Raw genomic sequence first — 13,840 nt, forward strand, 5'->3', positions numbered from 1 at the left:
CTGTATAAGCCAATGGCATCAGCCATTTCTTGGCTAAGAGAAAAATGTAGACACCAAAGGCTAAAAATGTAATACTTTCATTGCTTGTTTTTTTATATTTGTTGCATAGAATTCACCATTTATAGAATGGCCGATTTACATTGTTTATGCACACAGAAATGTTTCTTGCTCAAATCTTAGCATCATGCTCAATATCCAAACATCTTACAACACCTTAACAATATTTGCTGACTCAGATACTAATCTAATCTACATTGGAACAAGCCTACAGCAGGAATTCAAAATGGCAGCTACACAGTCACAGGCAAATAACTCCATGATGGTGATTTTAGAGTGCTTTACTGGTTATGAATGAAAGATGGCTAAATGGTGATTGTTGGTGTTCCACAAAAGCAACTACACAGACGTGAATGTCTACTACATGTATTTTCACCTTTATTAGGTTGGCAGCAACAGCAAAACCATAGCCTCTGACAAAATTTCAAAATAAAAAAATAAATACTGTGTAAGTTAACACAATCTGACTCCTACTCAAAACATTAGCAGCCTAGTTGATTTAACACAAATTGATGTGCCATACCTTTGTCAGAATTTGTTTTTTTTTTTTTTTGTTTGTTTTTTTTTTTTTTTGGCTTTACAGCAGGTTAAAAACAGACACACTTTACATACAATATACTCATATACAGTATAATATGTAAAGGTTTAAACATAACTTAATAAATAAATACATACATTATTATCGTGTAATTTAAAAGCCCCTAACAATGCACTTGTAAGTAAGATGACTTTTGAACACGATAACAGTTGATTTTCTACCACTTCAGTCTGGTCAGTGTAATACAGACACATAGAGTATAAACAATTTATTGTTTAAATATTCAGTCAGTGGCTCTATGCTACAAAAAAAGACCACCAAAGGATTTAATAGTTGTGCAACATCTGCCCAAATACTGCAAACTCCACTTTAATTGAATATTTGACATGATATTGTAACCACTGAGCCTTATTTTAGGCTGTTACATAAGTTTTGCTTTCTCATACAGTAACCTATGTTGTTGTTGTCACCACACTTTGAAGATAATATAGCGCTAATTCAGATTCTATAAATTTCATCTACTACCCCACTGCACTATGCTCCAAAGGAGCACCAAAAACACAAGCTACAGTATCAAAATAAAAAAAGAAGTCTAGTTTTTGACACTGCTATGCTATTTTTTTCTACCATTATTCCCCATACCGTATTTGCCAGGTCATATGGCTATAGAAGGATTCACAAGAATTCACGAGACTTAGACAAACCTGCTGTCTCGTCTTATCTTACATATATGATAAGAAAACATGTACCCACTTTAGGGCAGAAGGCAGATCAACTATGATAAATGAATCACCATTATTAATTCACACAGAAATCTCTGAACTCATTACAAAGTCCTGAAAAACTAAATCCAGTGACGGTATAAATTCAGATGTGTGCATGTCTGTGTTCATGTAGCTGGAAAATGTAAAGTGCATCACGTCCATGTGACCATAATTATTTCGTCATCTCCCCCCCCCCCACACGTTTTTTCCTACAAAATACATATTTAGGCACATTTACAGAACAATCTGTAATGTATTAAAGCTGCATAAAGCAATATATTTTTATTAACAATGAATCATAAAACTCATTATGTTAAAGGGTGATAATGCTGAGAATCATCACCACATTCTGCAGCTTTACGGTGTTGCTTTTACCTCAATGTGGTTATTACCTCAAAACTTCTGAGGGCCAAAGTAAACAGGTGGCTGGTGAAGACAGTACAGCATATACAGTAGATAACCTAAAAGATACATATTTTACTGTTGGTTTTGCAGGTTTAGCAAACCTTGGCTTAAAATAAAGTACATTCATCTATTGACCACAAAGACTGCTAGAATGCTCACGTACTGTAGCGCCGTTTCTGCTGGATGTGTAATCAAATTGCTTGCAAGTTTGGAGCCTTTCTGTCACTAAAGTTTAATAAAAAAATCACTTAATGCAGCTTTAAATGAGGAATGACTTAAATCGGATACTGTTGAGCAGCATAGAATGGAGCAACAGTCACAATATCAAGGGTTTTGCGGTGTCACTTGGTTTCTAGCATGGACAAATATATAATACATGCGAGGCCTAAACCACAGATGACCAACATCACTACATGAGCAAAGAGAGAAATCAGCATAGATCATTGGATATATTATGTGGCTCTTTTCTGATAAAATGAATTATGCTTTAACACTGATCCAATGATAAAGGGACTGTACAAGGTAAACTGACTGGTATTACTATATTACTATGCTGATAGAAGGGTGGGAGTCAAAACAACGGCAGTCTATACTGTAGGTGCTCTAACAGCACACGTCACCTGCACCTTGTCTTTTAAAAGCCCCATATAGGGAAACAGTCTTCAGATTTTACCAAGCTGGGAGGCAACAGGAATAGGCTTTTTTTTTTCACAATTAAGTTAATTACCCATCTCCAACTAGATGCTTACATTCTATTTCAAACACCTATATATTACCACTGCCAGCACATTTATGCTTTATGGTCATGTCATAAAAAGGAAATTTCAGAGTAATCTCACCTTCCCAAATTTACAAATTCCCCAGTTAGGTTTGACCTTGTGAGAAGTGCACACACACAATACTAATTTGCAGAACACTAAGATGTCTGTTAGCTGTTCAGAGCAATAACCTTTACCGTTTATCAAATTATTTAACAGATGAGCATTGTCCAGGCAATAGCTTGACAAGCCAACACAAGATAAGCTACCAGCCTACCTAGCCTTAAATCTTTATCAACTGAGAATGTAATTTCAGACGTGTTACATTTTAACCTCACAGTAGGCTCCAGACAGATCAGATCACATTAACCTGAGTCACTATCCACTCATCCTTAACAAAGATAACTGTGTCACTGATGCTAATCACCCAAAACCAAGTTACATCTTCAGGTCTACAACAGCACTACTTCCCCTCCCTATCAGTGACACAGGCAAGTCTGTGAGTGGGCAAAAAAAATCCTTAAATCCTTAAAGCAGCTTATTTGTAGAATTCTGTTAAAATATTAGGGAAGATAGTTTTTCATGACTAATTATGTGAAACGAATGTCTAAAAAATAGCATTTAACTTTCCCAGTTCTAGTGCCCTTCCTTGGCACGCTGGGAAAAACACTGCTGGGTTGTTGTCTACCTAGATCATAATTTTCAATGTAGAGGACTCAGTGTCAAAATGAAGTCCCACATATCTTTAGACTGAACCTTGTAAATAATGTGACCAAACATTACCAGACCATACTTAATCTGGTAAACGGCAGACAGTGTGTCATCTGTGGAAAATTTGATACGAGTTACACAACCGCAGAAGCAATGTCCTAAATTATATTCAAATCTGCATGTCAACATTAGGGATTTGTAGCCATGATATGTGAAAACCTTATTAATTCCCACTTCTCTTACTTGTCCAGATAGTTTTACAGCTCTTGTAGTGATGTTGTGATGTAGAAGTATGTTTTGCATAACTATCCACAGAGTGCAAAACTGGATTATCTACTGTTGTAATATTACATTATGTACCACGTTTAGCAGAAAGTCTAAACAGCTTTATTCTAATTTTAAACATCAGACTGGTGATTGATTATTCACTTTATTAAGAAAAATAAAGAACCTGACAAGTATGTTAAGATTTTTTTGCATCTCTCTCCTGTTCACCTGTTTTACCAAGTTGACACAAAATACCTTAACTATCAAAATGATAATGGCTGTCTTAATTGTCACTCTGGGCGTTTAATAGTCAAATATCAATTATTTACTTTAAAAAAGTAAGTGTAGGCTATCTTGCTGTATGATAGTCATAAGTCAATCCATGTCAAAATTACTTTATTTAATATGCATGAATGAAATAGTTTTCCCAGATTTTATGTCTGAGAAAATCTTTTTTAGAATTTACAGTTTCTTATCCTCACAAGGTGTGAGCTGGCTGATGGATGATACACCTAAGAAAGCCAAGGGGAAAACACTTTCTGTGTGATCCACAGCCATTACAAAGTCATAACTAAGTGACCATCTCTTCTTAAATCTTTCTGTTTATACACTGCTCTAACTGCTCTCTTCTCCTTGAAAATCATGTAATGCAATAAACTACAGGTTACTGTGACCAAGGCCATGTCACTGGTGTTAGCTGACAAGCACTAAGAACATAAAATGTTTTCTGTTTCATTAAGCCGTGCCAGTTTACATCAAAATTAAGCAGTTGTTTGGGTTGTTAAAGTTATGTTCCAAATTCATACATTCCAGGTGTTTCCTTATCCTGTAAAGTCATCAGATGGAGCATGAGTTTGCCCTCTTTCGTGGTTTAGGCTCTCCAAAGTCCCTGTCATCTGCCGCACAGTGGCTGAAGGAGCATATTGTCTGCGAGAGTCTACGCATGCCCAGGCGGAACACACTATTAGACAGACTGTAGATAACACAGTTGCAAAAACTGTTACTAATGGCTAGCCAGGTGGTGATGAAGGAGAGGGCAGGGCTATCAAGCACATGGGAGCTCTCTAGCAGGAAGTAAATTATGTAGGGCAGCCAAAGCATATAGAAAACACTGGTGATGCGGAAGAGCACCATCGCATAGCGTCGATCTGGTCCATGTCCTCCATGATGCCCATTGCCACCCCCCTCACCTGCTTCCATCTCCTGGCTGGGGAAACGTGCCCGCCGTTCACTGATCTCCCTGTTGTGCTGCTGGCAAATGCGAAAGATATGGTAATATGTAAAACACACCACAAGTGCAGCAGGTGCATAGAGCAAACACACCACAAAGCCTGTAAAGAGAGCAGAGGTGGGCCAAGAGTGAGCGCACCACTCAAAAATGTCCCCATGATATCCTGGCTTACCCCACCCAAAGAATGAGGGCAAGAAAACCAGGCTAGAGTAGATCCAGATGAGGGTGATGCATCCCCGTAGACGGCATGGTGTCACCAGCTGGTTGTAAGATAGAGGTTTAGTTATGGCCAGGTAGCGGTCCACACTGATACAGGCCAAGCAGGCCATTGAAACACTCTTCAGAACAGAGATGACATAGCTGAAAACCTGGCATGTTATGGGCTCCTGGACACCTGCTGGGTAGTGGAGTAGAGACAGGGTGGGCACCAAGCAACTAAGGCCCACCAGCAGATCAGCATATGCCATGGTCTGGATGAAGTAACTGGTGGTATAGTGATGTAGCAGAGGGGCACAATGGAACACAAAGATCACAGTTAAGTTTCCTGCAATAATGAGCACTGTCAAAAGTACAATGACGGCAGTTTCCAGGATGCAAGCCTCCAGACCTTCATTCATCCCCCAGCCCAAAGGACAGGAGTGGTTGGAGGCCCTGCTAGGAAAGAGGACTCCATGGCTGCTGTTGGCAGTGAGAAGAGGGTCCGTAGTAAATTCAGACTGGTTCATTGTTCTGGGTGCTGTCCAGGTGGGTCAGGTTTGTGGAGAGCCACCCATAAGTTGGCCTGAAACTGGAGAACTGCTTGCCCCCTCCCGCTCTTCGCCAGACATCTGCAGCCTTCCTCAGTTGAGCTGTTCAATACTCTCTCTAGCGCACAAACACACACACACACTCTCTCTTTCACCTTAATCTCACATGGCTGGGTCTCAATCAAATGAACACTGACTGCAGGAAAATCAATACAGCCTCTGGGAGGGTAGAACAACCCGTTCAGCTCTCCCTTTCCCATCACTCATGGTTAGCGAACGTAGTAGGTGGGTAACAGTCAAGAGTAGAGAGGAAAAAAGTTCTAACTATGTCTAATGCAAGGTAGCGTTAGTGTTGTGCGCAGTATGTATCCCAAAGGCAAATTCCCCTGCTGCTTTGCCTGCTCATCTGCGGCCTGATCTTGTGATTCTAATGAGGATTGCCACCGGGAGGCTGAGGGCATGAGCTTGCTTCACAAGGGCAGAGAGCACAGCAGATGTGAGGGAGGAAACCATACGAAGAGGTAAAAGCATGAAGAAAAGTACAATGCTGTCCTCTCTTGACAGATCCTTAAAAGACATCAAATAGTGATCAGATGAAATTGACTGCAGTAACCTTTCAAAAAATTAATTAAAAAATAACTGCTCAGGAAAAGCAGCCTCTTAGTAGTCTCTTTCAGCGTATTGTTAAATCCATCTCTGTATCAACCGTTCAATACAATCCAAAGTATCACTGTCCCATAGGTACAAGTGTGTTTACAATGTTACGGCAGGCTTCCCTTATTTTGGTGGTCCTCTGGTCTGTGTCTGGAACCCATGTATACCCAGCTATTGTCTGAATCAAAACACAGACACAGGCTAGAACAACATGGGGATCTCCGCAAGAGATAATGTCATAGCTCTCTCAGCACACATGGCGCTGGGGGGGGGGTGTTTACAAAGCATCCCCAGACAAAATTATAAAAAAAAAAAAAAACAAGCATGGTAGAATGTCTGAACGTGTTCTTCAAAGTGATTTAAAGTTTAAATCCAAAATGTTCAAACTTGCCTCTCAGTGTTCTGGACTGCAAGAAGTGAACAACAAATAAATGTAAAAGTCCAGTAGCCGATGAAAATGCTGAATATCAGACTCCTGTGCAGGCAGATGAAAGGACTCTCCAGGAGCAATGAGAGGCCAGCTGAATAACTCAGCGCTCCACTCACTTCGGCTCCTCAGCAATCCTGTGGCAGACACTTGCAGAGAGGGGTGTGTGGGGAGGGGAAATCCACAATCCGCTTATTTATCCCATAAACTTGTTACTTGGATTTTTACTGTGACATTTTAAAAGCACTGGCAAGGAGAGGCCTGGCATCTTCTCCTCAAGTTCCGTATGTCACCATAGGTTTTCTAACTTGCCTTATTCCTTTTTAAGTGCTCCGTTTGGTTGTAGAGGTATGTGGTCCTATAGCCTCGCCTTTAACTCCTCTCTCTGTATGTCTGTCGCTGTGAAGAAAACACTCGCAGCACAACAAAAGGGGAATCCGCTCTAGCAGCATAAAGAAAAGACCAAGTCCCAGTCGTAGCCCCAGTTTAAGCACTGTCCTCTGCAAACGTCCCCCTTGAAATTCTGTTAAACATGACAAGCCATATTTTAATAAATGAATCCTCAGATTTGGAAAAAAACAGAGATGATTGCAATGCATCTGTCTATAGCAGCAAATAAAAAGCAGGGAAAAAAAAAAGGGTGAATGCGCTGATGGAAATCTGCAGCAAGGGAAGCAAAGGGACGTATAGTCCCTCAGCCCTGGTGCAGTGAGAAGGAGAGATGCTGTGACTGGCTTACACTTCTCTCCCTCCCTCTCCACACAGTTTCTCTAGCCTGCACTCACTCTGTCTCTCTCTCTCTCTCTACACACACACACACACAAACCCTCCTTCTTTCTTGCTCTCTCTCCTTCAGCTTCTCGCTCATTGCCCTGCCTCTTCTCCTCCCAGCTCCACCTGAGGCTCCCTGCCACATTCTGCCTCTCGCACGGACTTTCTCCCAGAGGTAAATTTGGAAACATTTCCTATTTACATATCACTTATCTCTCACGGTCTATTTTCCATTAACTAAAGTCCCACTGACCCCTCCCTTCTCTTACCACTTTTTTCCCCCCTTTGTTTAATTCCCACCGCTTCCTCTCATTATCAACTCTCCATAAATATATCTAGTTAAAGTACATTTAAAAATATCTACTTCTACATATATAAAAACAAAAGCACTGAAAGTAAACTGTGATAAAATAGCACAGAAAAAATAACCAAATGTATATTTTGGGGCAGTTTTCTTTTGGGGCCACTCATTTCTTAGTATCCACTTCTGTACATGATGTAGTATTTCTGTATGTACATTGGTGAAAAATACCAGTACCAGTGGCCTTCAGCCTAAGAAACAACTAATTCTAGGTTTCCAGGTTCTTCTGAATATGTTATTTATTTTTTATTTAACCAAAGGCTTAGCACATTTACGCCAGCCCCTTAGTTACAGTTGCCATTTTGGTCAGTTGAGAGCAACCTCTGGTGAAAGATGATAAAGAGGATTAAATTACATTGGCCAAACAAAAGGGAAGATAGAAACAGTCAAGCAAAATTTCTGGGTAGGGAGAATGTTGCAAAAGAGATGATTCAGTTCAAATTAGCTATCATTATAGTTTTCCTTTTTAACAATTAGAACATACTGTATTAAAGCCAATTAGAAGTGGTTGGCTGCAAGATGGATGGAAAAGTTACTACTACGGAAAAAAACTCTGCACCTGTCCTCTTCCAGGTGTAATTATGTGGAAAAAAGTACATGTTAGGAAGGAGAAAACATGTTAAGAACTAAAACAATCACAATCGTGGTGGAGTTTTGTGTTCTTAAGCATAACCAGAAGCCAGTTTGGTTGCTGAACAACCAATAATATGTCAACGAGGGAGCACTCACACAAGAAAAATTATACTGAGCAATCCTTAATGGATATTATATACAGATCCTCTCTGATACCTGACCGGTTTACCGTCCACTAAGCAACAACAACAGACTTCCCACTATTTCCCTGTATATACATGTCTAATTTGACACCGGTAAAATCTATTATTTGGCCTTTAATAAAACCATAAGAGCAAAAAGAGGTGTGATTCCAGAATGAGCCCTTCAAAATAAGAGTCATTCACAGACACTGGATGAACCTACACCTCACAGAGTGCCCTTGAGGAAAATGTAATATGATGTAATAGTATTTTACAGGAAAAGTTGGCATGCAGCCAATAAAATTCTTAGACACAGTACTTGTTTATGCGAGAGCATTTGAGCTATGGAGAATCCCATACACAGGCCTGTTCATTTTAAATAGTGCAAACACAGGGAATACTGCCACCCGATTAATTTTATTTATATTCACAACACAGGACATTCAAACTTTAGGCAGTTTTTTTGGAGGTTCAAAAAATTTTTTTTCCAGTAATTAATCTGCCCATGCAACTTAGAAGAATAATTGTTGTATCACAATACTAAATAAATGTACTTTTTTTGCAAAACCATTCCTGATATTATTCAGTTTCTGCCGACTCAGTTTCACCAAATTGAAAAACAGAATCAAATTATTTTTGTGACAATTATTAATATCACTTCTAATGCTTGAGGACAGCTCTTTGATTACCATGGGGTCTCACATACTTTCTCATCCACAGCAGCAGCACAATGTAAAAATAGAGAAATCAGAAAGAGAAAAAAAATTATAAATAAAAAGACGCAACATGATGACTTAAAAAAAGTTTGCGTATACTGTTCTGCTGCCACTATGGAAGGAGGCAGTCAATGGAGATCTCTCAGCGCAGTGCTCTTTACCTTTGGAGGTGGACACTGATAAAAAAAAACACGGCCAGAAGGCCACAGTTAATAATTCATTCTGCTCCAAAACAAAGCCAGCAGGGCCACTTGGAAACAAAGGTGGAGGCTGATTCACCTTTCTGCTTCCCAGCATCCCACCCACCTCTATCCCTAGGTTCCTGCTGATTCCAGCAGGAACAACAATGTGTTGGCATAAGCAGGAAGTTTATATCTATATTATAGGTGTTTAGATGATAAACGTATCCAGACCAACCTACAGTACAGGGAGTAGGGAGGGAGGAGGTGCACCATTTCACTCAAGGACATTCCACCTGGAGTATAGTTTTTACAGTATATGCTGTACCTTTCTAAAGTAAGCGCTATATAGTACTAAATCAATAAAATCAATCAATAACTCTGAAACAAATTTCAAACTTCACACACAAAGATGTACACAAAAACATCAGTAGAAAGCTTGTTTGTACAAATAAGATTTCAGATGCTGTTTAAACAGGCCCACAACGCTGATCTGATGTCTTCTGAAATTTTATTACATGCTAATATTGAAGCACAGTTAATCGTGGTCTTGCATGTTGACCGAGGGACAGCCAGCACAGTAATCATCTGAAATAACAGCGATGACCTTGATCCAGGACTGGTCTTGGTTCGCAGATATTATTACTACCACTATGGTCATTTGTGCCTTAGTGGCAATTTTATTGCAAAGATGTTAAATTGTGTCACAAACATGGGGTTCTATACCTACAGTATCTCTGTGTCCTCTAGTTTATGTCCACTCTTGTTTTTACAGTTAGTACATCTTTATTCAACTTTATGTAATTTGCCTAAAGAGTAAAAAAACAAAAAACATGCAACAATTTCAGCACCTACTGGATAGGTGGTTAATGGAGCATATTAGCCCTGATTCACTGCCTGGATGCAAACAGTACACCAACAATAACAGCAGAGAGGGCAAAAGCCAATATTTAGATGAATCTAACAGTGGGGCAAGCTTGGTCTTGGACATTAGTAGTCAGTGCCTTTAGCATAGTCTATATTCCTAGTCATAAAGACTGAACTGGGGATAGAGAAGTGATACACTGACACAATGTGCCAAAAATTTAATCTTGGAGTTCATGTGAAACTTTGAGCACTGACTAGCAGCAGGCTTGGAAAACATAAGAAAGCTGTCTGCACTTTATTGAGTACAGTACTCCATAGTTATTTGAGGGAGGCAGCTATAAATTTGTCTTAAAAAAAATACATTTAAAAAGCAAGTTGTGATTACAGCTTTTGAAAATCATTATGTCAGCATTAGAGTATTGCTGATTGCTATAGCTGAATGACAAATAATATTTAAAGGTTAAAGACCAGCTATCTTTATCACCATCAGTCATCTTTATTTAATTCTATAACATGACGTAGTAAAGACCTGTCCAGTCAGGGTGTGATACAGTGGCAAGAAAAACTTTTTTGAACCTTTTGGAATTTCATGGTTTTCTGCATTAATTTGCCATAAAATGTGCTCTGATCTCCATCTAACTCACAACAATAGAAAAACACAGTCTGCTTAAAATAATATTACACAAACATGTGTGTAAACATTCAGAGTGCAGGGTGGAAAAAGTATGTGAACTTAATAACTGGTTGACCCATCTTTGGCAGCAATAACCTCAACCAAACGTTTCCTGTAGTTGCAGATCAGACCTGCTCAATGATCTGGAGTAATTCTGGACCACTCCTCTTCACAAAACTGTTTGTGTAGCAATATTCTTGGGATGTCTGGTGTGAAGGGCTCTCTTTAGGTCATTCCACAGCATTTCAATCGGGTTGAGGTCAGGACTCTGACTGGGCCACTCCAGAAGGTGTATTTAATTCTGTTGAAGCCATTCTTTTGTTGAATTACTTGTATGATTTGGGTCATTGTCCTGCTGCATCACCCATCCTCTGTGGAGCTTTAGTTGGCGGACAGATGGTCTTACGTTTTACTGCAAAATGTCTTGATAAACTCTGGAATTCATTTTTCCATCAATGACAACAATCCGTCCAGGCCCTGAGGCAGCAAAGCAGTCCCAAACCATGATGCTGCCTCCGCCATGTTTTACAGTGGGGATGAGGTTTTGATGTCGGTGTGCTGTGCCTTTTTTTCTCCACACATAGTGTTATGTGTTTTTTCCAAACAACTCAATTTTGGTTTCATCTGTCCACAAAATATTTTGCCAGTAGTGCTGTGGAACATCCAGGTGCTCTTTTGCGAACTACAAACGTGCTGCAATATTTTTTTTGGACAGCAATGGCTTCCTCCGTGGTGTCCTCCCATGTACTCCATTCTTGTTTAATGTTTTCCTTACTGTAGATTTGTCAACAAAAATGTTAGAATGTGCCAGAGATTTCTGTAAGTCTTTAGCTGACAGTCTAGGATGGATGCTTCTTTACATCATTCAGCATTCTGCACTGTGGTCTTGCAGTCATCTTTACAGGATGGCCATGCCTAGGGAGAGTAGCAACACTGCTGAACTTTCTACATTTGTAGACGGTCTGTCTTACCGTGGACACATGAACATCGAGGCCTTTGGAGATACCTATGTAACCCTTTCCAGCTTCATGCAAGTCAACAATTCTTGATCGTAGGTCTTCTGAGAGCTCTTTTCTGCGAGTCATGGTTCACATTAGGCAGTGCTTCTTGAAACCAGTAAACCCAAAACTGGTGTGTGTTTTGAAAGGGCCGGACAGCTTTCAGCAACACATCCAATATCATCACACTGATTGTGCTCAAGGTTGGCTCACTACTGGCTCAAATTAGCTCTTGCAGAAGTCATTATGCTTCCACCCTGCACTGTGAATGTTTACATGTTATGTTCAATAAAAAAATTTAAACATATAATGTTTGTGTACTATTATTTTAAGCAGACTGTGTTTTTCTACTGTTGTGACTTAGATGAAAATCAGAGCACATTTTATAACAAATTAATGCAGAAAACCATGAAATTTCAAAAGGTTCACAAAGTTTTTCTTGCCACTGTATTTATATTCACTATTGTATGGCTCCTATTGTCCTTACACTTTGACCCAGAATAATCCAATATTTATTTGTAAAAACCAAATACTGTAAAAAACAGTGTTTTTGTCAAAGACAGTAAGACAAATATATATTTGATTAATAGATGCCACAAACATTAAATGTGTCACCTGTTAGTGACTTGTCATGCATTTGTGTCACTATATTTAAGGATATGCAGGATATACTGTGCAGTTGATTGTAGTAAATGTTCCTTTTCCCCTTTTCAAACAAAATTAGTGCTGAGCTTTTTTTTTTTTTTTTTTGCTAAACTGCAAATAAACTATATTACTTTATACTCTAGACAAATGTCATATTGATTGTACAGTGAGGAAAAGGAAAGGCAGAGCCCTACACTAGCTGAGTAACTACAGTCAATATGAGGACTGAGACACAGAAGTGTTGTGACCAGAGAAGGTTCTGTAGGCTGAATCTCCTTAATCCGAGCTGTCATATCATTGTCAGTATGGCTAGGAGGCTATGCAAATACACACACACTTACTGTACTCACTACTATATGGAAGCAGAACTACAGACTTACCAAGCACCCTTATTGGAAATCTCTGTTGAGATTTTTATGTTTTCTAGTTATTGATTTTTTCTGACACTGAGGACAAAAGGCAGTATGAACCTTTGGCGCCTAAAATGCAGCTGCCTGTCCACAACAAATTTCCCCAAGAGGATTAATAAAGTATCTATTATTGTTATCATTCTATTTGGTAAAAATGGCAAATGCAAGTGGTGTAAGAGAAACGAATGAATGGTGAGGACTGTGTGTGTGAGTGTATTTGCATCTTTGTGGGAGAGGCTATGATTGACAAGTCTTTAGCGCCTCAAGGTAATTTTTCCATCCATGAATGATGGAAGACCTCAAGCAACTGGCTAGGACATACTCTAGGGTTATATTTATGTATGTGCATAATGTGCATTTATGCATACATGCATGCTGTATTATCAGATAGGGATGAACACGTAAGAAATGCAAGGTGGTTTTAGCTTTAATCAGACCAGTGAATTTCCAGAACCAGTGAAGAGTTTGTATGATCCACAAGTTTTGTGCTGAACAAACAAACATTAAAACAATCAACCATTTCCTCAACTGGGTTATACAATTACAATTGTACAATTTTCAGTGATTCCCATCTAATGTTAAAAACAGCCCTGCAAGTTTAATCTATACCTGTATGTGCACATATAGTGTTCCACAGTAACTGCAGCAGTTGGCAGAAGACTGAGAAACAAGTGCTTGAAATGTGGGTGTTATATGAGTATATAACCACCCACGGAGGTTCCAATTGTCCAAATATCCTTTACCTAATGAACTAAGGGGAAATGTTAAAAGACAAAAGGCAAAAGGAGAGGCAGAATTGTCATGGAGACTATTTCAAGCAGAAGGAAGTGCACAGACCCTTACAGTTACCATGGCAGCCTATCTTATGTACATTGTACTCCATGTTTCTGTATGTGGGTTATCAGGC

At 39.3% G+C, this 13,840-nt stretch overlaps 2 protein-coding genes across 4 annotated transcripts in view; both read right to left on the reverse strand.

Annotated features, from left to right (window-relative positions):
• The window catches only part of rabgap1l (RAB GTPase activating protein 1-like), an 85,253-nt gene that overhangs the window by 48,245 nt on the left and 23,168 nt on the right, over positions 1-13,840 (reverse strand). The gene's annotated exons all lie outside the window — the stretch shown is intronic.
• gpr52 (G protein-coupled receptor 52) lies at positions 703-7,583 on the reverse strand. Its single transcript, XM_026345186.1, has one exon. It carries the CDS (start codon positions 5,454-5,456, stop codon positions 4,338-4,340), a length of 1,119 nt encoding a protein of 372 aa, XP_026200971.1. The 5' UTR covers positions 5,457-7,583; the 3' UTR covers positions 703-4,337.

This window comes from Anabas testudineus, chromosome 4 (assembly GCF_900324465.2).
Source record: "Anabas testudineus chromosome 4, fAnaTes1.2, whole genome shotgun sequence".
NCBI classification, from domain to species: Eukaryota; Metazoa; Chordata; class Actinopteri; order Anabantiformes; family Anabantidae; genus Anabas; species Anabas testudineus.